Below are 27,200 nucleotides of genomic sequence, written 5' to 3' on the forward strand. Positions count from 1 at the left end.
GCTAGGCCATATACTGCGAATGCCTCCTGAGACCCTTAACCACACTTGCCTACTTTACAAGGCATCTGGTTCTCGACGTCCTAGACGTCCACTGCTGACAGTTCTTTGGCAGTTTATGTCAGAACTTCGGGACGAGAACCTGACTTGGCAGGACGCAAGGGAGTTGACAGGAGCAGCCGACAGTGATGCATGGAGGCTCTTTGTGGATATCATATGGTCCAACTAGGGAGCGGACATGGAATGATGATGATTATTGAAAGATCTAGAATTCCTAAGTACCTTACTATATGTATCTACACACAACACTAGTAATATGGAACTTAAACATGAAATTAGTTTTAAAATAAACCCGAGATCTTTGGTTTGGTAGTTGCTTAGTAAAATTACGGTATTCATATTGTAGTGTCAACATAAGAAGCGGGAAGCTGAGTTTCATATCGTTAGACCAAAGCAACAGTGAGATATCTCAGAAAAACTCTGGGAAGGTCCGATGTCTTGCAAGGCACCCGCTGGCACAGCGCGGGTTTAAACGGTGTAACTCGGTTATAAGCTTAGACTATATCCTGTCGGCATAATCTATAAGTGTGAAAGCACTACAATTAACGATACGAATCAAAACATATTCTGAAACAATCTGACTTTGAAGTGTGCAAAGGGTCTAACTGAATTAAACTATTTGAAGTAGATTATCAATACTATATTTTCACATAGGTTAAATATCTAACTTCCATATTTTATTATTGAAAAACATGTTAAACATTATTTAAAAACATAACTGCATGTGCAGTTTCGGCGTTCCCTAATGCTTATTGGGTCAATGACCCCCCAAAATTTGTCAATGACTAGACAATATAAAATTTCTAATGTAACCCTAACGAGTTTTTTAAAATTGTAAATAAATAAAAAAAATAAAATAATAATGCCATTAGGTTTTATAATATTTAAAAAAAACATTCATTTTAATATATAAGGACCTATTCATCTTCATGTTTTTATAGGTGTTATCTAGAACACTATTAAGCACGCGCACCGTCAAATATTCATGTTATGTCGAATGCGCGGGGCATTTCTATAACTGTTCCAAAGATTTTCTCATGAGAAAGAAAGAGTACATGAACATCGGAACATTTCGCCCAAAATTAGTTCGATCGCGGGCGTTGTCCCGGGAGATAACAATATGAATCGAGGAAGATAAGAATAAGATTGATAATAATAATATGATATTGGCGTTGGTCTAGACTGGAAGAGATACGATGATACATGAATTCCTATGTATTTCACACTTGAAGGACGAATTCTTAATGGAAAGGATTAACATAAGCTTATATTTTCTCGTCCCTTTTTACAAGATTGAAATTAACTTTGTGAATTAATATTATTAGAATATATTGTTTCTTGCACGTGTCCAATTACCTAGTGTTTGTTAGGGGCCCGTTTCGTAAGCACTAAACTCATATTGACTAGTAAAATTTAAATTCCGTAAATTTTTTGTATTTTTTTTGTGTTTGAAAAGTTAAATGCACTAGTATTTTTTATTTATGAGATTACGATGACGGCAGTTGACAGTAAAATATGTTTTTCGAATTAAGACCCTTTTAAGACACTCTTTGAGCCAAGATAAAGTGCACTCGCCATGTTGGGTATTTTGTAAATTTGTGTATCATATTGGAAAAATCTATATTGACATAAATATATTCGTGTATTTTAAAATACACATGTACCTATTTAGCAAAAGAAATGACCGTCCAATTTTTAACCCCTTCTCCCGCCACTCTGAATGTGTATCTCAAAATCGAAAATATTTGGATTATCTCACTGTCGCTTTGGGCTAGCGATATCTAGTTGTATTATTTTCTTGGTACTTTTTCCGCTGTTGCATTCCGAGCTTCTGAACTGCCTTCTTCTTCTTCTTCTTCTTCTTCTTCTTCTGTCCTTTGATTCTGCCCACCATGCTCGTGTCGGCCGGCGTCGCGTGAAATATTTGTTCGGGCGACCACTGCCGGTGTTCCGATTTCAGCAAACAGCATTACTTATTGTGCTGTTGGAATTGTGAATTGATTAACCAGCGTATTTCGAGACATTACAATTTTAACCGCTGAAAACCTTCGCCACAAACAAATGTTTGACCACAAACATGATATTTAATCTTTACCCGCAGAAAACACACGCAAAATATTTTCTTTGGTGGTTAAAATACATTCGAATATAACACAGATTCGTAGTTTTTATAATTTAAGTATTTACTATAAATTTCTTGTGTGTCCGGGGGATGAAGAATACAATTGAAGGTGTCCCTCGAATAATGGTCTATATAATACATGCAACAAAAAGTGCTTATATTATTTCAAACTGGTCTGTGTAGCATTGCGTTCATTTACATAATATGTTTTTTTATATCACAATAAGGAAATATCACATACTACGAATACCGATAAAAACATATGAAATGGATTTAGAATATTTAATTGTATTTTCAGAATCAATATGGATATTGTGGAGAAATGTTTTCATACATAAATGTAAACAATTTTTTTTATAAAAATACGTTGTTGGAAAAATGCGACGTATTTGGCCTCGATTGTTGTGACGTCAAGATTCGTGATATTGTTCTTAACAAATTTTAATGGCCAGGAACAAATAAACATGAATCGTGCCGTATTAGGGGCGTGGCCAATGGAATGACCGTTTTCACGGGAATTCCAAATTCCAAATTTAAAGTATTTTTTATGTTACTAATAATTATCAAAAAATATTTTTTTTACTGGGCAGTATTTCATAGACCTTTATTACTTTAAAAATGTAAACAAACGTGATATTTCCCTATTTATTTTGAAAAATTGGTTACATAATGATAAGGGTCTATACATGTACTCGTATATCAAAATTCTATGGATTGATATTAAGACGCGAATGTTGCACTTTCTAAAGCTGCTCTTAAAACTGTCAATAAACAGAGAAAACGGAAGATTACTATTGATTGGCAAGTTAATGTACGAAAACATTATTGAGAAACCTATGTTTGTCCTAAAGACTATTTTTTTCTTTAGAATCTGGGTATTTTTATAATATCTTTTTTTTTCTTTTTTTTAATTCTTAACAATTTTATTAATTCCCGCCAAACTGCAAAAGCAGTTTTTTTGCAGGGATTTCTCTCTTTAAACATTTTTATAACACAATATAATAATGTTTACATAAAATATTTTTAAAAAATCTTTAAAATATCAATAAAATAAAAGTTTAAAAAAATTAAATACAAGTAAATCAAGTATTTTTTGATAACGAAATATATAAATAAGTATTAAAAAAAAACACTTTTTTTGACACTGTTTTAAATTGTTTGGTTTCCCCATTTTTTTATATATTTTTTTTTTTTACCCACTAAACTTAGAATTTAAGAAAAGATTGATTGAAAAGACCAATTTTACTTTGTTTTTATACATATCACTATTATTTATTTCGTCCGGGAGTCTCTTTACTATGCGAGGGAGTATATACGCCCTGGTCCTCTCTCCATACGCATTTATGGCTCTTCTTTCTATGAAATTTCCTCTCGCTTTTTGGCGCGTTTCGTGCTTATGTGATATTGGCGTTTTATAGTAATCCATGAAGTCCTCTGTTACCAGGCGATAGTATATCATATTCTGTACCGTCAAAACTTTACACATCGGGAAAAGATTTTCGTATTCATTTTGACAAGTTATCAAGTTGGTTTTACTTCCTAACATTTTAAGGAATGGTTTATCTATAATGGTTTATAATGTTAAATGTGTTTAAAATAATAAAGTGTGCCGATACAAACATAAATAAAACCTAAAATAGTTATTCATTACTTTATGAATCGATTTTATCCTCTCCGGTAAAATTTTCTTTTGCATATAGACCCTTATTCGAGGGACACCTTCAATTCTTTGCGCGAAATATAATCAGAATCCTGGACGAGTGTTTTGTCTCGATGGCTGCTCTCAGGTAAAAATCCCAACAAAGAAAATCGAGTGGAGAAAAGCACAGTGGTTAGCGCGTTCGCCTTTCATGCTCGAAGTCTCGATTTCGATTTCCGGCAGGGTTGATGTGAAATATTTTTTATGCTGATTTTCCACTGTAGTATTTCATTGTCTCTGGACTAGCACTTCAAACGTAAGGCCGATCACCTTACCTTCCTGTACCGGATGATCGATACACGCTGCATTTTATTTAGCAATGCAGTGCCCTATGCACCGCCGGATGCGGATAAGGGTTTGATGATGATGACTATTATAAATGCAGAACATTTACACTTCTCGCTTGATCGTTTATCGGCCATCTCGAACAATGGAAATAAATAGTTTTAGAACTAAAATACGCAATGTACCTACATAACTTGTAAGTTATGTGAGTAATCGTACTTGTCTAAAGGAAATGTAGTAACTCGGAGACTTCCTTTAGAGGAAACGCGGTCTGACTTTTCTCCATACAAACGTATTCTTGTTTTTTTGTCCCTGGATATGGCACTATAGTAGGGTAGCCATATTTTGCTCGGGTCTGATCGGGACGTTCTGGAATTCCAAATTAACATATTACTGCAATATTGATCATACAGTCCCTGGCAGCAGACGATATTTAGACAGCGGAGAGACTACCACTCCCTCTCACTTCTGTTCAATGTACTTCATAGTCCTAACGCTCCTATATACCTGCGTGAAAAATTTCAACGCTTATCAGTTCATGGTTTACCTCTTCGTTCTAATTCTCAAGGCACCCTCTTAATACCCATCCACAATTCCTCTTTCTTCTCTAACTCATATAGTGTCCATGCGGCTCGACTGTGGAATCATCTCCCACCCACCATCAAAGATGTTACTACATTATCTCTGTTTAAATCACGTCTGAAGAAACATCTCCTTTCTCTTCCTTAATCTTTCCTCCTTTCCTCCTTTCCTCTTTCCTCTTTTTTCCTTTTTCCATTGAGTAATACTTTTGGTTTAAGGTAATTTATAAACAAATACGTTTATTTCTATTTTAATATATCTTTAGCTTTTTAATTTTTTTTTCTATTGAATATGTTCTGTAACTTGAATTATAAAAATAAAACTTTTATTTTATTGGTTGGTTGGAAGAAATTGCCATTTGGCAATAAGCCCGCCAATGTACAAATAACATGTCAAAAGTTAAATAATAAAAATAAAAATATATTTTTTATCGGTCCTTTTTACTGGGCCAATCAATGATATAACTTTTTCCACCATGGTTTTATGAGCAGGAATGGAAATAAAATACTCGCTCAATTTCAAAAATCAAAAAAAAAAACATTTTTCTTTCGCAGAACCTATCAACTTTCACTACATCGAGGCAAGTTCAGCTTCTATAAAGTTCTTAAGATATACCAATTGCTGAAAGATGTGCCACCTTATTTTCACATTCATTGTCTGTACGGCTGTGATTTTTATTGATTAACAGCGATGCACTGTGTAAGTTTAAATTGGGACATTATACGTTTCATCGGGACGTCGGGACAGAAGGCTCAATAACGGTGACAGTCCCGATATATCGGGACGAATGGCAACCCTACACTAGATTGAAATAGAAATTGAAAAATTGATTTCAGGCGTTGCCTAGTATGTGAAATAATTCAGTCAGATGAATATCTTCACAACAAAAAATATGGATGTTCAAACATAGGCAAAATGGTGAATGTTACACAGTGTGTAAAGTAGCCACTTAAACCAGCCAATGACAGGTCACAAGCCCTGTAAATGCCTAGACTTCCATATTCCCTTATTTAAGGTATTCTCCATCCCTGTTGTGATTTGTTAATATCGATTTTCTTTTGGGGTGCGGAAATCGGTAATAGGAGACCTAAATTTTGTCATTCGGTCAGGCATAATCAGTCCGGACATGCAGCTGTCTTTTTCGCACAGTATCGAGGAGGCGTCTGCGTTATAGTGACTGAAAAACTATGTTCAAATACCTATTCATCAAATGACTTATTCTATCTGGCTGCGATACGCTCCCACTTGCTTTTTAATGATGCGCGCGCATGCAAATACACTCGAGCACAACCTCTTACATATATATATACATGCACACATTTAAGAAGGTCCCATAATTTAGTATATTTAATTATGATTTAGATATTTACCTGGTCTGTATTTTAACCTTATCTTTAATATGTAATTGAGTCATTGATGACTGTATGTTTCTATAAAATAAATAAATAAAATTGCCCTGCCACTACATATCCTCTTAACGTACATCTCAGACATTGTGCAAAAAATACCCGCAACGGAAGAACAGATCGGGTCTGCTTTTTTACAAATATTTTTGCAGGAAGTTAATAATGTCAGACTTAGAAGATGTGCCTATAGTCCTTAAAATATAGCTTGATTAGAATGACATTTGTCAGAAAATGTGACGACATAACTTTGTAGTAAACGTCAAAGGAGATATTTATATTGACACACGAAAAATCATTCGTTTCTGGCGTGTTCATTTATTTTTTGAATACAATGCTTGACACATAAATCAACATTAATATATAAAATTAGCTTTAAAACTAAAAAAAAACTAAAATAAACCTAATTATTAACGACGTTCTTACAAGATTCCATCATTTGCAAAAACGTTAGATGGGACAAATTGATCAAATAAAAAAATAATTCATTTGATGTTGTTTATGAAAAAAATATAATTGTCTTGTTTTTTGGTGAATAATTGTGTTAAACACACTTTAATAGGCTGTTTTTTCGTTTTTTATATCAATTTTCGGAAACAGAGTTTTATGATTGCATGAAATAACTGATAAAATCGATTTGATCGGTGATCAGTGATCAGTAATTTCCCATCACTTATGAGATTAGTTTGACAGCTGTCATTCTAATCAAGCTATATTTTAAGGACTATAGTTTATTTTTTGTTCCGAGCGCAGAACAACTAAAACTCTTTGTACCATTCGAGCCTCGACAATCAATCGCTTATTATGTCCGGCTTTACGACCGAGCGACGAGCCGATGCATCGTGGTTTTGGACTTCGCGAATTTTTCTCACATTAAAAATTCAAAGATTTGCGTTTGCTTTTATGGACGAGCATAAAAAAGTTTTAAAAATGGCAGAGAATGGGCCATTAAATAATATTGTCAAAGGTTTACAGCATTCGTGTATGCAGATATCGATGGAGGCAGATTAAATGTGGGCAACGTTCTGAAGAGACTTCGAGCACGGCAAAGATGACTTGGCGCAAAATTATGTTGATTTTTCCATTGAACCTTCTGTGCTTGGCCTCTTCGGAAGAAGCTCTTAGAAACTTATACAATATACAGTAAACCGTTACGTTGGTCGCGATGAACAGGCCGTTTGACGATCTCGAGACAATGTATTAATTTAGTTCGTTTGTACACGTCAATTCTTATACGAGTAACCATTTTAAATTGAATACAACACGCCTCTGTTGAGGATTGAGGATAGAAAAAAACGAATCGAAATTGACGACATACTGTTGAAACAATAAACCTCGTTCCTTTTTATCGTCTTTTCTCGCAACAAAACAATATCTCGCAAAGAAAAACAATGTTGCCTTTTGCGCAACAGCCCCAAAGTTTTCTAGAGTTTTGAATAGATATCGAGTTAAGACGCGTTAGGTTAGAGAACTTTGTCCTTAGGTTCAAAATCGGCCATGTCACCACAACATTTTTACCGCGCCCGTACGATGACTGAGTAAAAATATAACCAAAGAAAATCTACCTTGTCACATTCAAATTTTCAAAAAACAATTTTAGTTTTACGGTCTCTCGCTATTTTGCCCTGCCTGTATCTTTTTAATCGAGTGATCATTAATTCTTGGTTGTTGTAGGTACGCAATTTTACCCTTAGAGTATAGATATGTATATACTCTAAGATAATACCAGTTCAAAAAAATTATTCAAATTATAGCGTCGAGTTCTTGCTCAAAACATGACGTTACAGAAAATTAGGAATAACACAGAAATCAGAAGTAAAATTATTTTGTTAACACAACTTATGGGTTGTGATACTTAAAATTAAATCTGTTCGTAAACCAATTAAAATTGAAAACAGTTACAATTTACACATATTTTTATTTATATTTATTATATACACGGCCTAAGCTACTTACAATAGTTATATGAAGAAACATATGTGCAAGAAACTGAATAATAATAACGTAAAATTATGTAGCAAAGACAAACAAGGGCAATAAAATAATGGTATACAACAAAATATATTTAAAATCATTAATATAATAAATACCGGTCATCTCTTACATTCGTGCATCCCCCATCACTGTCAATAACCGACTGAATCTATTTTACACAAACACCAGCTACAGAACAGGGTCTCTGTCTTCCTTGTTACGAGTTCTACGTGCTCTCTACTTTACAGATTTATTGCTGTATGTGGCGTCACATTTATTCTTCGCAAAATCCAGCATAGTTATACAAATTTTACTTTCCGAATCCGGTGTGAAAATATACTTCATATTTTTTTTAAATAGAGATATATATCAAGTCTCGTATCGTATCGTATGTAGACTAGTGTGACATCACAGTCACACAAGAGTTAACGGTCTATTTATATAGGCATAATTTGAGTGCACTGATACATCTATCAGCCGTGCATATTTTATGGAGCTATGGTTTTTATGCATTTGTTTACAGCCCCGAGCCTTTGTCATTGGTGCAACGGCATTATTTTTCAGCTATCGCAATTTACATAGATAAATGAGTAATGAGTATGCGGTATTAATGTTGATATTTTATTTTCCAGGCGGTGGGCGGTATGGCGTGTACTCGCTGTTCCCGCCCGCCCCCCAGGCTGCCCACAGAGTCGCTTCTGCCTCGAGCAGCGCCACGCACGCCTATAAAGGTACGCCTCAATGCATATATAATACATCATTATCTAAATCCTACATATCATCATCATCAACCCCCTTTCCGCACCCAGTGGTGCATAGGGTACTGCACTATAATTGCAATTGCAACCCATATCGATCGCGTTTACTACGTGGAAGGGAACGTATTACGCTTCAGGTTCCGTTCCAGGAACGGTAAAATATCACTGTGTAAAACCACCCTAAGAAAATAAAATTTAACGTCCACCCTGTCAGGAATAGAACCCAGAATCTCAAGAATGGTAGCCGTACACGCCAATTACTTCACAACGAGGCGGATTATCTCCAATCGATTTCCTTATTTAAGACTTTTATCTGAGAGCAGCCATCGAGTCGGAAACACTCGTCCAGGGTTTTGGTTCTATTTCTCACACATAACTGTATTCTTCATCCGTCTGGACACAAAAATCATAAATATAATTCTTCTAAAATGCTAGAAATGCAGGGCCATTTGATGTTGTTGCTGTACACAACTAATAACACGTATTCAAAAGGCCCATTTTTTGTATTGGTTCTTCCAGTATTAGCTTTAATTTCTGATTCCGGGCTTATTGGTTCCTGTTAGTTCTTTATTATTATTATTATTTGTTGGGTTGTTATGCCCTGTGTCAATCGTCAATAGCATTTCTTGCGGACGAATAGGACAGCATTGCAGATTACCACACTGCCTACCCAACATTTATATGAGTATCGCCAACAATTTGATATTATCTTTAAATTATTTTTTAGTAAGCATATTCCAACTAAAATAATATAACTACGTATTTAGATTGTGTAAAAGCAGACCGGTTTCAGAACATAACTATTCATTTGTCAAAGCTTAGACTAAATATTTTATATCCTATCAAATAACAAGTAGGGTCAAAGCACCAGTAAATGACCACCCCCCAGTAAATGACCATTGGTTAGTAAAACACAATATAATAAGAATTGCTACATGTGTCCAGTCAAACAACTTTTAATACTAGAAACTATGACAAAAGCAGTAGGCGGACACATCTTTTGGTAAGAAACAAATTTATCAGTTTTGAACTGTGAGTTGTCAAAAGGTAATAGTGCGTCGTCTTCCCGTTATTGTTCTGAGATTGATAGTGTTTTTATAAGGAAAGGTGTGGTAAGTGTTTTATTTGATGCTATTTCTTATACAATTGTTTGAATATATCCATATATATTCTAATGTGTTAGGGTGTTATGATGTAACTTAATCTAAGTATTATTTTTACTGGGGTAGTAGTGGTCATTCACTATTGATTCTGCTATTTTTTTAGAGTAATATCAATTATAATTGTAATACTCGTATTTCAATAAAAAAGTAAAAGTACTTGGAAAAATTAATGTGTTTTTTATTGTTTTCTTTTATTTTGTACGCTTAAATAATGAAATGTATACCTTTAATGCGGATTTCACTACAAGCTGAACCTTAAACGGTCATTCATTGGTGCTTTGACCCTATTAAGGTGTTAACAAAAGTTGAGTCCGGTTTTTTCCAAATATAAAAATGAGCACCCAAAGTAAATCAAAATGGTAACAAACGGACACAATTTTTACTACCAACGAATTAATATTCTCATATTATTTTACAAATTACTCAATTAATTCATAGCATCTTAACTGCGCAAAAACGCGAGCATTTGAAATTGTATTTGGAACTATTAAATTGAACAAAACTACTAGGAACACATAAGTTAAAGGGATACTTGACATATTTTGTTACTAACTGAATTCTATAAATTTACTCTGATGTTGTGTTGTTTAGGTCTCTACACACGTTTGTTTGATTTTTTTCCATTTTCTCTCGCGGAACGTTTTTGTCGTGAGTCGTTTATAGAAAATAGGCACTTCGTGACAAAATTATTTTAATGGTATAAACTACTAGCTGTGAGTTGTTATCGTTTTTATTAACAACGCTCGATTTAGTGGCACGTTGCTCAATAATTAAATATCCAGATAAGCATACAAAATGATACCACACAATGCATCGTCGCTATCACGGTTATTTAGTCTGTGTCGGTGACTGTGTTTGTATGTATGAGTGACCGGTTGACCTTGGAGCGCACGAGTGGGCTGGTCCGTGCGCAGGCGCCTCGCCCACCCTCCCCCTCCCACTCCCGCTCCCGCCCAGTGTGGTTAGACGGCCGCCTCTCCGCGATGGAATTACTACACATCTTCTCGGAGGTTATGCTACCCGGATAAATGAGCGAAGCAACCGCGAATCGTTTTGACGTTTGAAGTTTTGGACATCGCGACCGATCGCTGTCGTAAAACTTTATACTGTCGTTCTTTTTGCTCATACCGCGGGTTCACTTATCCTTTGTTTCACCGTTTTTCATATTATGAAAATACATACGTTTTTATTCGTTGAATACATATCAACAAAAGACTGAAAATATTCATTATAGTTTTGTTACAATAAAAAATACATTTTATAATGATGGATCTACTAAGGGGCAATGTCAGTTAATTTATTTTTTGCCAACGGTAGAGAATCGTTGTCAATGAAACAAATTAGCTATTTTATTTACACATACATATAATGTGATTATGTGTTTTCATTAATATTCGTTATTAAACACGTGAGACAGTTCATTAAAACGCCACAAAATGGCTGAAAAATTACCCTCCTGAAAATTGCGATGTACGATATTAGCTCTTTTAGATCCAAGCCACTATTATAACAAAAATAATACATAACGTCTCTCTCACACGAATCTTCGTCATAATTTAAATGCGTCTAGCTATCCTCTTGCAGTTCTGCTCTCCTGATCAAATAGGAGGGACTTCAAAACCGCTCGTAGTTCAGTTATGCACACACAGCACGCTTCTCCGCAGGCGTGTGTACCAACACCGTCGCAGCGTCTTGTGCACACAACCAATAATACCAACACATGCGTACACTCGCTCCCGCCCATAGAACGCTGTTCTCTCGCTTCCAGCCGCCTTCGGCTCTGCTATCCTGGTACGCGCTTCAATGTAGTCCGTAACCTGATTTGACATTTGATGTTTTGACGGGAAACGGAAAACGGAAGACGAAAACGAGGAAATTGCGTATGCTGAAAATAAAATCATTCAGAATAAAATTATTTTTGAAAACAGGTGACCGACCTGATTATTATTTATAGGTAATATCGATTTTCCGGAAATAGTTAGCATGTGACGGGTTCGATTGGTGAGGATAGAAACTGGACGATAGCTGTGACATTTCCACGCGCATCTAATATTTATGAACTTATTCATAATATATGCTTGCTAACACACATTTTGTGTTTTTGTTGGTGGCTAAGCTAGTCGCCCCTTTAATACATTTTTCCGTAATGAATGACTATATTATTCATATGCCTACCTTATTTGTTTTTATTATGTACATATTATTATACTCGTATCTCCAAGTCCGAGTATCCCATTAACAAAAAATATATAAATCAAAATAATGTCATTTACTTTTTATTAATTTTATTATTTAACCCTTACGCTGCTACGCAGTTTTTCAAGAATCTAATCAGAAATCCTCTTATTTATACATTTCAAAAATATTTTATCGAATACGTTGTTTTCCAAACACACTACTGTTTTATCAATTAATAGCAATTCCAAGAAAAATCTTCCATTTCATAAATATCTAATTCAAGCCTAATGGAGTGAGCAAGATGGACAACTCGTGCCGCAAATAGACAATTTTCGTACAGCGGTTGTAAACCCTTTCTTAATTGAAAATAAAAACAAACAAACTGATCTCGTACTGCAATCTCAAAGCGCATTGTTATTATTGAAACGAAATAATTATTATAGTTTTTTTGTTAATTGCGGAGCAAAGTGCTCTGTTATAAATTATCAAACCTACCACTTCCATCAATGCATTTAAACAAAAATTGAGTAAAATATATCTTGAAATTTGTTGCAACAGAGAGGAAAAACATTTTTGCCAAGGGATATGGAAGTCTAGGCATTTACAGGACTTATGATCTGTAATTGGCTGGTTTAAATTACCACTTTACACACTGCGAGATATTCACTATTCTGGGTATGTCTACACATACATATTCATGATTATTTTTACATTACCTCAACTCTTCCATCTGTTGACTTTTGCAAACTAAAAGAGCTGAAACCTTTATTGATGTCGGTAAGTTTCATCTGGATAAATTATTTCACCTCCTAGGTAATTACTTTAAATTTTTTATGCAAGTTATTTTAATCAACAATATTTTGAGTATGTCTAAATGTTTGTAGGGAGTTATTTAGATTGAAACCTAAAGGTAACCGGTAAATGTACAAAGAAGTGATATTATTTCTTGGTAGTTGTTATAATATAATTTAAATTTAAAAAAAATATGTTTTTGTACAACTGTCTCACAAATTGATATTTCTTCTAAGAAAAATATTCCGTTTCGATAATAGCTAGTTCACGCACAATGGACTGAGCGAGATAGACAACAGTTGCCGAAATTACAAAAAGCTGAGGTAAATTACATATTTTTTACATTTATATATATTTTTAATCTTACTTCGTTACTCTAATTAACAATTTAACTCTGCAAAGCGTCCTTTTTATTATGAATAAATTTACAAAATATATAATTCAAAATGATAACGGATAATGAAAGTGATAAAGAAATAATAGTACCTCGCCGAGAAACTCGGAGGCTTAGCAGCTCAACCTATTCCGAAAGTGAATATGACAATAACGATATTTTTTTAAGTGGTTGTGATAATAATTTATAATATGACTCTTACGAAGAGCACGAAATCGAAGAAGCTTTTTCTGAAGTATTTTTGGATCAATATCGAGCTGATATACCTCATTTACGTTTTGTTTGTAGAATAGAGTTTGTATCGTAATAATTACGTTTTGTTAGTAGAGTAATAATTACTACCTAATGAACAGCTAAAACATTTTGATTTCCCATTACTGTGGGTACCCATTATAATAAATTAACAAATGATTTTTTTTATATTCAAACGTCCTAATTGACAATCATTAGGTTCCATGGTGAATTATTTTTATGTTTTATGGCTCTTTACTTATTTGTTTATATTCTTAATTATGGGGTTTTCCGGTGATATAGGGACCTCACTAGATAAGAGTTATTATATTAAAGGTAAAGTATTCAATTAGTTATTCATTACGGAAGTACATCAATATTTTTGTAATCACTGACTCGGGTTTAATAGCGGGGAAAACACCAAATATAATTATTTTCCTCAAATATCATATAAGTGATTAAAAATCTAACTATTAACATTGATTTATTTTTTATTTCACTGTTTTTGGAATGTAAAAAAGTTCAGTTTCAGGTTCCGACTGGCTAGAAGTTTCCCGTGTTTAGTCGTTTCTCTTTTCTTAAAAGCACTGCGAATTTAAACAACACAAGTAAATTTATAATGAGGATGTTTAGAGGTTTTAAAAAAAAAAAGTTAATAGACAAAGCTTTTTTTTTCATTTTTTATGTATCGTATTATCAGCGCTACGATATTTTAAAGTTTTGTATTTCTGACATTAATCCGCGTGTGACGTCGCAAGTTCTCTTCCGCTTTTTCTCGGTTAGTTCTATTGATTGGTCCATTGACGATTAGCAAACCGGAAATCTTACACAACCCTCTTATCATTGATTGATTCATATGAACAAGTGACGTCGTTCAAAGTTGTTCGTTTTCATTAAAATATTTTTAATGATTTTTTATTCATTTTCAAGAAACTTTGCCGTACAATTTAATGCTTAAATTTTTACAGCGCGTAAGAAAACATTTTTTGTATAAAATTTTCCGTAGGGCTGAAATAGGTACGAAACTAAATAATAACCCGTCGAATAAGTCATTTTTATGTTTTGAAAATGTTTTATACCACTGACGGTTAAGTGCAACAAGCAGTTCCCGAATTCATTTACCCTTTTGGGGATTATGACGTCAGCATCAGTCTAGTTAGAACTTTATGATAGGGATTAACAACAACGATATATCGTTGTTTAGCAGTATAAGGGTTAAGAGCCGGTACCTAAATTCTCAAAAATACAATTTAATTAGGAATTCTAGATGCATCATCATTTCGATTTTTTTGTAACATAAAAACCGATTGAAAAACTCAGTTGATAACTTCTGTACCTTAGTTAGTCCACTTTTTGCCGTTTTGAAGTTAAAAATGCAGAAATAGGGAAATATAACTTTTTTTACAATTTTAAATTGATAAGGATCTATGACGTACAGTTTAGTAAAAAAAATACGATTCGGTCAATTTTGAACTTTGTGACCGTTTAAATAGAACATCGTCACGAACCTAACATGTCGCGTTAATGTTATGTAACCAAGGCCAAACATGTCGCGTTTTTCTATGGACATATTTTTTAGTAACTTATTTTTTAATGTTATGTATGAAAACATCTCCATTGCTTATTATGTTTAAGATGATAATTGGGTTAATTAGATTAATTACTTTTTTATTTTATTATTATGTTAACTATGTTTAATAACTAATTTAAACCATGTTTCACTTTTTGTAAAATGTTTCCCTCTGCATGGGACACCCAGTGAGGGAACGTTATTCTGTATAAAAAAAATAATACAAGCATTGTAAAAGTATAAATATATAAATAAAATAAACATCCATATTGATTTTAAAAATACAATAAATTTTTCTTAATCCATTTCATGTATTTTTATCGGAATTCGTAGTATGTGATATTTCCCCATTATCGCAACAATACGCGAATAAAACACCTAATCCACATTCGTCATAAAAATATTTTTTAAGTTGAAATAAATCTTGAAATAAACATCAGTTGTCCCAGATATGCTATTTTAATATGTGCTATTATTATCCAAATAATCATTATTATACATTGATATTTTTTTATATGTTCAAATTATCTCATTTGGTTTAAAAATCTACGATGTTTTGGAAATCACACAATCACAAAGTCTTGGTTTCTGAACATTTCGTTCAATGTGACTCCCTTGGTTTATCCTTTACGGTACATTTTAAGATGGAGTATTGTTCACATCACATCGAAATATCTTCGTAAATATAACAAACGAAATTTTATTAAAATTAAATCAAATGTATCCTTTGATTTTTCATTCAACAATTCATTCAGTTTTACTATTCATCGAGTAGATAATATCGGCTGTTTCTATCAAGCGACCGTCTCTTCTCTATCAATGCAATGTACATATGAAGGGTATCCATCTATCTATCGCGTTGCGTGTATCGATCCCCGATTCACCCCAACAGGTTTCCTCCTGCTCCCCCTCTACCTACCCTCGGTATCCTCCGCCCATCTCCCATCCCCTCACCCCAGAAACAGCAGTGACAGGCCTTCCGGCATGTCCAGGGGTTGTTTGGGTCTGCTCGGTCAGCTGAGAAGGGTGAACACTGAACATTATTATTATAATTTTTATATTCGCATTTTATGGGTGCAACGTGTATAGAAGACATTTTGGTATCAACTATCTACCCACGCAAAAATATATTATGACTAAATAATTTGTTTTTTTGATGATAGCTCGTATAAATTTCATTATTTGGAGTGCTTCGTACAATATTATGTCTATAAAACAAAACAAGCGTGCAAATACTACATCAATTACATAAACGAAACACTGCATTTGAATTTTATATCTTCGCTTAGTAAAATCTTATTCATATTTCAGGTTTTGTAATTGAAATAATATATTATACCTGATTAACGTACCTAGTTAAACCAACTTTAGTTTTTTTTCAAAGAAATATTGAAATACACTTATTTGTTTACAAATTATAATAAACCACTTTAATACTATACTAAATACGCATATACCGTGGGTGGTCAAAGCGTCGACTGCGTGACTATTCTAGTTGCTCGCCAATCCTTATTTCAAATAGGAATTTACTTTGTGAAGAAAAATATCCATGTTTGTGGAGATGTGCGGCATATTTGACAACTTTTTTTGGATCCAATTTCCTCTGCGAATCTACATTTTGTATAGTGAATGCAATCAAAACTACACATCGCTCCCGTTTGACAGATGACCATTTGGCAGCATGTTTACGAATAGCTATATGTAGTTGTGACCCAAATTTTAACAAGCTTATAAATATTATAATAAGCTTGCTGAAAATATTCAATGTCACGACATGTTTTCAGCGCGCCCTCTGATACTAATGTGCATAAATAGTTAACATCTACGAATTGTTAACCAAATAATAAGCATATTATTAATCTTTAAAAAACTTTAATAATTAGCAAATCTTCTTTTATTTAAATACACGTTTAATGTTTGTGTGTAGTCCTCATTAATTGCTGTTATTAAAGTAACTTTATATTGAATTATTTTTAATTTGAATTTATTTTTCGAACGATGGTCGCCAACCTCCGGTAGGAGTGCCAAAAGAAGAAGAAAGAATGAGCAGTAAAAAAATATATTTTATCACGAATAACGATATGTTTTTTAAAGTTTTTTTTAGCAATAACATGATATCTAGAGATCTTTATGCAAAAAGTCAATGTAGATAATATGATTCACACAGGTTTTATGATTTGGAAACAATTGACATACTGTGTTTTTACTTATGATTATTTACAGTTTTTTTTTAATTTGCATATCTTAAAAAAATACTTTGGCCAATAACTGCCTTTTGCTTATGACGGCAGTATACTTTAGTAAAAGTCCTGACCATGAGGCACTAAGTAAACTAGAAACCGGTCCATGAGGCATAACTGAAAATTAAAGTGGTTTACTCAAATTTATAAACAAATATGTACAACATATTACCAAAAAGATAGAGAAAATTTTAGAGAAGGAAATATGTAAATCATACCACAAAAAAAATATTTTTGAAAGGTGTAAAAAATACTCCTTGCTTGAATTTTACTGAATAATGATTTTTCACAGTTTTTGCTTTATAGATATATTATATTGTTGGATAATATATATAGCGCCATTTTTGTTAAAAATCGCCTTAAGAACGCTGTGAAAAGAATATATAAATATTCCAACACGGCTTGCACCTACAATCAATTAATAAATGCGTTTGTAGTGTCTAGAGTCGATTATTGTAATGGTATCTACGCAGGTCTACCAATGAATAAAATGACTCGCCTACAGTCTGTATTGAATGCCGCAGCGAGACTTATTTTTGGAATCTCTAAGTTCAGTCATATCACTCCACTACTTCGGGAATTACACTGGCTACGTTTTCCACAGAGGGTGGAATACAAACTCCGTTGGCTTATGTTAAGTCACTGCACAACTCTGCTCCAGAATATCTAAGGGAACTCTGCATTCCAGATGATCTAGCTGACTAGATCAGCTACATCTACGTCGAAAGGAAAAGTTATTATACCTCTACGCAAACAGCGCACCAAATTCGGCGAACGCGCATTTGCGGTCGCAGGCCCCACGGCATGGAATGCTCTCCCAGCAGAAGTCCGAAACTGTGATAGTGAAGTGATGTTTCGGAAGAAACTCAAAACCCACTTGTCCTCTAAATCATTTAAATAAATCCTTAGCATGTGGTGACAAAGCACATTGTTTTTCTAAAATTAAAAAAGTTAAAATTAAATATATATCTTTATATAACCACTTTGTAAAGCGCCCTTGAGGTATTATATTACGAAAATGGCGCTATATAAGTTATCCATAATAATAATAATGGTGCATGTGAATAACATTTTAATAAGATAGATTATCAAACGTCTTGCAAATACAGAGTGCATGGACAAGCGGAATTCTAGCAACTAACATATCACTGACTGGTATGTTATTTTTACATATATTATTTGCAATGAATCCTTTTAAAACGCGAGCTCCAATAGCGTAAAACCATAAAATAGCGTTTAATTTATTTACAGTGGGTTCGAAGGTTTAATATGTCATGTCACTGCCCGTCGGTGAACCAAATAAACATACAAATTTCGTTTGTGTTAGTAGGCACACTCGAATATTTTATTTAAAAACATTCTGGCAAGCACACATAAGCAAAGTTTATTTATGACTTGAATTGACTGTACAAAACTCATCTTTTTTATCATTTTTTCTTTCTCCGTGGTAAGATATAAATTATTTTAGTTTTGAGATTATGAAGACATAAGCGAGTAGCCATAGTGCCGAGCGTTGGCGATTGCCGCGCCCGCGCGGTCACAATGTAATGGGGCATTTTCACCTATCGGAAAAGTTTGAAAATATATAAAATATTCTGAGTGGATTTTTATGATTCTAATGGAATAGCTTAATAACTACCAATGTATAAACACCAAGTTTTCATTTGTAAATTTTCGAGTTTAAAAGCGAGCACATACAAAACGGCTCGTGATAGCGTCACGTCACTTTGTCATCACACGTCATGCTCGTCGAGTGCGCTTCTAACTAACATTGCGTAAAAGTTTAGCGCCGCAACGTAATGCGTCTCCTGTATTTTAAACCACTGTAGAAACATTATCTTACGTCTCGCGGAAAAAAAATACCTGTGCTATCGTAATTTCAAAATGATAGTAAAAAAATCTTGAAAATACCCTATGGTTTCGTAAAAAATATAAAATAATTTAACGCAAGTGTAACTTATTATTTTTTATTTTGTTTCAGTGTCCGAGTCGCTGTTTTCTGCTGCAGGCAACTTCTCTGTGGGGGGTCTAGGCGCTCCCACTCCACCGCCCGGCTCTCCCTACTCCCCCCTGCAGCTAGACCTGCTGGGCTCATACTCCAACCACAACTCCACCAGTACCACCAACATTCTCATAGAGCAGCAAGGCATGCACACCACCACCTTCCAGGCAGCCAAGAAGTGCTTCAATTCCAACACCATCTGCTGCGAAATGCAGACAGATGACTCCAGGACATGGGACAACAGAACTAACTTATCAGACGTGATCACAACAACAATGCAACCCCTGACAATCAAAACAGAGAACATAATCACAACTTCAAAAAAGTCTTGCAATTCCTGCGTGGTCGAGTCTCCCGCCAAGAAAATGCAGCACTTTTTAAATGATGGATCGTTGATTTCAAACGGAGGTTGCAGCAGAACTAATCCAGTGTCCTGGACAACAACTGTTCCGACTATGGGAGGCGCTTTAGTGCAAGTCAAGAGAGAGCCTCAGAGTATTGACAGCCACCATGGAATGATGCCTATCAAACTGGAACAGAATTCTCCTTCATCCAAGCCTAATGTAGAAATGAACAGTCACCAGTCCGTAGTTACCTCGATTGCAGGCTCCATCAACAACGGTAAGTTTTTACAATCTTCTTCTTCTCTAGCCTTCCTCTCTCCACTGCTGGACATAAGCCTCTTCCAACTTATTCCTCTCGTCTCTGTCTTGATCCCTCCGCATCCAGGTACTACCAGGTATCTGGACAATATCGGTAGTCTATCTCTCTGGTGACCTTTTGACTATTCGTTTATTTGCCCAGGGCCTCCACTTCAATATTCATGGCGCCCATCCGGTGTCCCCCTGTCTAGCCATAAGTCCTGCCCGTAGCCACTTAAGTTTTGCCACACGGTTTGTGACATCAGCGATTTGTTTTTTCATTTTTATAATAATTCTTACTTTTTTTGCCAATGGAGCAACGTAAATCCAATTTATAAAAGCAATTATAAACTGGATTTACATTGAAAACTTTAAAAAGCAACCCGTACTATGAAAATGTTGATATTATTTGTTATGCACAATGTGCACAGCTAAATAGAATTTGCCCATGAATAAGTGTTGTATTACAATGATTAGCCTCAACATCGTCCTGGAATTTTCGATCACTACATTTTAAATAATTTACTGACCGTACATAATGTCATTTGACAGCAAACCGGAACTATAGCAGCTGAACGTTTTTGTAAATGTTCGAGCTTAGTGCACGGTGTTTCACAGACAGGAAATTCGCGTCATTTTTCTTTAGCGCCATCGTGATTAAATATTTTCTTCGGTATGTCATAATTGGAAACCGGAATTACTGCAGAAATGTGCCGCGCTTAAAATTTTATTAAATGTCTACTTTTTGTATTTTTATACTAAATTTCTTAAGTTAAAATTATATGACGTTAGCCAGCATCTATCTGGAGGGGAAATTAAAAGTCTCACCTTATTAATTTAGTCGCCGTCTTTGAGTTCAAATAGAAAACAGAGATGGTTCACCCCCCTCGACCTTGTTTGTGTGCCAGCCGCGCGTTGTCTTGTTGCTCAGAACTGTACCATAGTATCAGGAGCGCATGAAAGTGAATCGGTTAATCAGTAAAATACACGTACCTCATTCAATTTCAATGCGCGCCGTTTGCGCCAGCAATCAATACGCTACGCTGCTATCCATTCTCACTCATAGCACCCTGGTGTTATCATATCGTTATATTTCGTCACTATCAAAAATCCTTCCGATCGCTTCATAAATAAAAATTAATCTCGTCGATAAAATATTTTTTTTTTCCAAACAGAAAATGGTTTTTTTATCCATGGCAAATTAAACGAATCGATATCGTCAACTAAAAAAATCCGTATTTATGGAATTTAAAATATATTTTTTTTTGATATACGGATGTACTACTTATATTATTTATGTATTATGTATGTTACATATGTTACATCTTTATTAAATATACATATAATTCTTCTGTACGTGTGATGTCACTGAACTCCTCCTAAACGGCTTAACCGATTTACGTGCGGTTTTCAGCGAAATGTAGATCTTTGTGCTGCGCGTGTTCGTAGATATTGAAATCTTCAATCTAATATGTACAAAAAAACAGTTTGGAGCGTATTTTTTTTTCATTGACCTACCAGGGTTGCATTCGACGAGAATTCATATACAAAAAAATGGAAGGATGTTGTTTTTTGTGTGTAAAAAAAGTTTGTTTTTGAATGTTTACAAACAGCATTCGCTCTTTATGGATCCCAATCAGATTCTTTCCTTACACTCCTTATAATTTTTAACCATTTATTTCTTTTTAATGGATTTTCAGTAATGATAAAATAATATTAACTGACGTTACATTTTTGAAAATCTCATTCCTACCTAAAGTACACCTCTTATGGTAGAAACGCAGAGTTTGGCCCTTTTCCCACATGCCACGCCAATCCACCCGGCGCGATAATTTTACCGGGGACACGTTGTGTCAGCTTTTGTAGGGCGAACCCAGTAAAATTACCGCGCCGGGTGGATTAACGTGGCATCTGTGAAAAGGGCCTTTGAGATATGCAAAAAGAATTCTATATTTGAATATGAATTATTTCATGTTTTGGAATTCAACCATATACAAGTACCTAGGTACCTACTTTAATTCAATATTTGAATATTAATAATTTTTACTTTTGGAATTAAATCATAAAAAGGTACCCACTTATCAATGAAAAGAATTTTCCTTTTAATCGATAAAAAATTGCTCGCTTTCACGACACAATCAGTCATTTTTCTTTTGGTTTCAAATCAAATGTCAAGCTCACGCAAAACCCGGCTAGCGGTTAAAGAATGAATAAATTGGCGTTAGGCATGAGTTAGTGTCATAATTTTAGAAGGCTCAGGGTAAAATACGGTCTGACTTTTCTTCATTAACACGTATTTCCGTATTTTCTCCCTTGATTATAGCACTAAATCAGTAGTTTTCGAACGATTTTTTTAAAGGAAACATTTGCGTTATTGTTTACCAAAATATTTCGATTTTTGGGGCCATTTCTAACGAGTTGTAAATAACTCACTATTAGAAAATGAAAATCAAGTTGGGGTAGTAAAGTAAGGTTCGAACCTCGGACCTCTGAACTGTGAGTCCGCAACACTAGCCGCGGGACCACAACCCGATTCATAATTTTGATTTGAGCACGACAAGGACTCTTAGTCAATCACATGAGATGAAACAAAAAACTAACTCTTATTACGAATATATAAATTGCTCAAAAGAGGCAAAAATAAAAAACGTGTCCTTACTTCCTTATTAATCTGGTTCTAGGAAAAACAAAAGTTTTTTGACCAAATTTTTGTTATTAAGTATTGATTAAATTTTTTGTTTGTTTGAGTTTAGATGGATGGTTTAGATTCACAATTGGACCGAGTAGGTGGAAAATTCGAATATCAAAAAAACGTTTGCGGAACCAGCTAATAGCAGGCAAGCCAACGGTCGAGCAGGACAACGTCTGTCGGGCCCGCTAGTACATAATATAATATTATATATTTTGTATTTGTGTTTCTTCCATTCGTGCTATGTTTGTAGCCCATTATTTATTATCCCATTACTAGACACATTTTTTTATTCAGATTTTTTCCCATGTTTCTCGCAGATCATAATGCCATTCCAACTATACCTTTGTCCCTTCATACACCTACGAGTATATTATGGAATAATGTTTTAGCAATCGTATAATTATTTTTGTTTCCTGCATTAATAACAATTCTTCTTTAGCCTTTCAAAATTTAACAAATAGTACCTTGAATGTTGGTACCTACTTGATCGAAACTTAGAATTGTATTTTTTTGGTTATTTTAAAAGACATGCCACGTAATTAAAGTTCACTCCATATACTGTTTGGGGTCCAAAAAATGTAACTTAATAAGATAGACACGCTAGCGTTATATTTGTCGCGCCTACAAATAATATTTGCCATTAAAAAATGGCACGCAAGCGAGTTCCATCTAAAAGCAAACTCCATTGTTTGGAATATAATGGATTGTACAATATTTCAATGTGTTGTGGGTGTACTACAGGCCCTCGATAATAGATACGATTAAAAATATCAATATTTATCGATAAACAAAATATTGTTGACCAACTGCCATAAAATAGCATACGGACAGGCACCCATGTTTTTTTAAAAGTTCAGGTACCTTAAGAGCTGACATGCACTTTACCCAATAAAAATCTGTTTTTAGAAATGAATTAATAAATAAATAACATATCCTTTTACAAAATGTTTTCAATCTCTACAATATTCGACTTGAATATTATTAAGGATAGAAAACGCGGTCTCACCTTTCTTCACACAAGCGTATTTCTGTATTTTCTCCCTGGATTATGGCACTACAGCAATGTTTTTTTTACACACTATAGATATTTACCATTGGCGTGTCTTTCGTTTTGCTTTTTTGATAAATTGTTTCTTATAGGAGCTGGGACCATCCAAAAACCCTAAAAAGCACCCAGTAATATCTGCCGTCTTCAGACGTACGGTATACAAATATTATAAATAATTTTAAAAAAACGGAAAAGGTACCGACACAGAAAATTTCTTTCTGATACTCTTTCGTAAAAAAATAACAAAATCGGTTAAGTTTTGGGGTGCGGAAAACGGGACAGCCAAACGTCTGTTTTTGACGATATTCGCACGGTATCTGGGAGGCATTTGCGAGAGATTGACAATATTCCCTTCTCAAAAATGTTTTCCCTCTCTGTTGAAATAAATTTAAATATGAATAACTCCCTAGGGAGGAAATCCAGCCAGTCTGCAAGCATTTGGACATACTCAAATATTGTTGAATTACTACCTGGTAAAAGAAGAAGTATAAAAATTGGAAAATTGTTTTCAGGCGTTGCCTAGTAGGTGATTTGGTTCAGCCGGATGAATCTCACCCACGTAATAAAGGTTTCAGCTCTTTACTTCACAAAAGTCAACAGATGGAAGAGTTGAGGAAATGTGGATGTTCAAACATGGGCAGAATGGTGAATGTTACACAGTGTGTAAAGTGGCCACTTAAACCTGCCAACGACAGGTCATAAGTCCTGTAAATGCCTAGACTTCCACATTCCCTTCTCAAAAATGTTTTCCCTCTCTGTTGAAATAAATTTAAATATGAAAAACAATATGTTCAAATACTTATTCATCAAAGTTGTCTGGCATCGCAGTTCTCTAATTGAAGTATTTCCCCATAAATTTCGGTTGCTTTTATTCATTACATACCGGTACAGTCCATTAAAATCTTTGTTTATGTGTGAATAAAAGAAAGTGTTTAAATAAAATATTCAAATGTGCGTACTGATACGATAAAAATAGTACATACTTGCCGGGTTCACATACAGGCGCTAACAAATTATTTAAACACACTGTTCTAGGTACGGATCATATTTCCGGTAAAATTTCAAAAAAATGTTTAAAATTTCCGATGGTTCAAAGTCTCTATCTATGAGTATGTCGATAAATATCGGTGAATCTCTTTTCGTTTTATTGTAATACGGGTCCAGGTTCGATTTGAAAACAGATAATAAGTGAAAGGAATGAAGCGCGATGAATATCTATTGGCGTCATGCTGTTTTTTGATAGAAGCGTGCAAAACATTACGTTGGGCAGCGACACTTGTAATAAGTAATAAGTGCATATTCATCTCAAGGTATGATTTTTATTTTCCCCTCGTGTGTAATGCAGGAGCGAATCGTCCAAATAAGCGATTATGCACAGCTTACCGTTATATTTAACTTTCGGTAATAATGTTTTATTTATTTATTTTTATTTGGGAAAAAACAACAGTTTTTACATATATTGTATTAAAAAAATTAGAATACATATGAACGAAAATTGTGAAAGCAGTCAATAAAACTTTCCAGTGGTGTAAGATATCGATTAAGTACATTTTCGGTATCAAAATAAAAGCAATTAACAATTGTTAGGCACTTAGAAACTTGCAAATAAAATAAAAATACATATACTTAAATACAGTTATAAAAATAAAGGTAATAGAAACAAGATAAATTTAAATTTTAAGAATAAGAAAAGAAAAAAGTTATATAAAAATAATGTAAAAGGTACAAAAATATAATAATGAACATACGAATACATACATAATTACTGACATCGTTTTGTCGTAACTATGTTCATATAATAAATAAAATTATTAGTTGTTTTATCTATTGTATTTTAATGAATAACCACAAAGTTAGTGCTTCAAATTTAAACTTTACAAAATAATTGTTGTTTATCGTAAATCACTACTTCAGTTTATATCTGCCTCCAAATAAAAAAAATCTACAAAGTGCGCCGTGCGCCCAGCCCGTTCTCAGTGAACGATGAAACTAGCCAATTACCTCAGCTTATTCCTCCATACAAAAAAGTACACTAGATTTAACATCTTTAACCCGGTAAGGTTTTTTAGTTCTAAAACAAGCTTGCATATTACAAATATTATTTGAAGATTCTCTAATTGGAAACTGTCATTTCGAACATTATTTCCGAAGAACTGTTTTTCTTCGATATAATACCGTTGGCATATTATGTATCACATAGAACATGTGGCGTTCGAGTGTCAGTTTTTGGCATAATTTATTTTAAAAGGAATCGGCCGGTGCTAAGTGTTTTTACGTAAGTAAATGAATTACTGCATTCAGACTTTCATTAGAATGAATTTAGTAATCGAATGCATTCGATTGTTTTCATTCGAATGAATCATCTCTTATCTAAATGTCTCAGCTTTCGACGCTTGATGCCGATTTCGCTGGGTTATCGAAAAAACCAGTGCTTTATGTTTTATTTCAACATTATTTTGCTATCTCGTGTGATCTAAATGCATTATTGTTTCGTGTTACACCCACGCATTTCCTATGTCCCTGCGCTTATAAAAGTACTCGTATCAATAAACTTTCTGAAAAACGATACCCATTGTTACTGACATGATATGATTTACACCAGATGATATATGATATAAGTTATTTTCGTTATATCAGCCAACAATCGGAGCTAGACTGGCACTGCACAACGGAGTCCCGACATTTACGTATGGAAGTGAAAAATACATAAATGACTTAGAGGTACTGTTCAGAAGTTATTTACGACATAAAAAGTATACCTTTCATGACATTAAATATCTACTCGTATCTTAAAGTGGTGTTTGGGGTCTCACCTGCCAGTCTCATCTGGGTAAAATTTATGATATTCAGGTGAGATTGTTAATGGATATTGTACTGAATAGCGTAATCCGTTAGGCGAATCATATGGGGGAAGGTGTTTATTTTAAATTCTGTGGTGTCCTGCCGATAAAACAAGTTTGTGATTTCAAATTTATTGATCTGGAATATCTGGTCTCCGTTGTGTAGTAGTCAAGATGCTTGACTCACACGCGGAAGGTTCCGGGTTTGATTACCGGTGAGAACACAAAAAATTATGTGATTTTCCTCAACCCTGGGTGGTTCTGTGGTGTAATTCACCACTGTAATTTGGCCTCCTGGCCTTTTTTGGTGCAAAAATAAAATAAAATAAATATAAAAAAAAGAGTCTTCCACACTCCCAACACTAGAGAAAAAACTGGTCGGTCCAGAATTACAAATTACGTCGCAGAGAGAACATAAAATTTAGAGTTAAATATCGGTACCTTTAAATTATCGAGTTCATAAAGAAAATGTTCAATATAATAACATTTACTCCCGGAAATCAACCCTGCTGATTTATTAGTGTTAAAT

At 34.1% G+C, this 27,200-nt stretch overlaps 1 protein-coding gene across 2 annotated transcripts in view; it reads left to right on the forward strand.

Annotated features, from left to right (window-relative positions):
- The window catches only part of wge (BAH domain and coiled-coil containing protein winged eye), a 264,314-nt gene that overhangs the window by 190,684 nt on the left and 46,430 nt on the right, over positions 1 to 27,200 (forward strand). For both annotated transcript variants that reach the window (XM_088224224.1, XM_088224225.1), the window contains exons 3-4: positions 8,755 to 8,853; positions 19,430 to 20,071. In XM_088224224.1, the coding sequence (XP_088080350.1) occupies positions 19,597 to 20,071 (475 nt within the window). In that variant the 5' untranslated portion in view covers positions 8,755 to 8,853; positions 19,430 to 19,596. The remainder of the gene's footprint in view (positions 1 to 8,754; positions 8,854 to 19,429; positions 20,072 to 27,200) is intronic.

Source organism: Micrasema longulum, unplaced genomic scaffold, assembly GCF_059751315.1.
Source record: "Micrasema longulum isolate JH-2025_06_02 unplaced genomic scaffold, ASM5975131v1 h1tg000273l, whole genome shotgun sequence".
NCBI lineage: Eukaryota > Metazoa > Arthropoda > Insecta > Trichoptera > Brachycentridae > Micrasema > Micrasema longulum.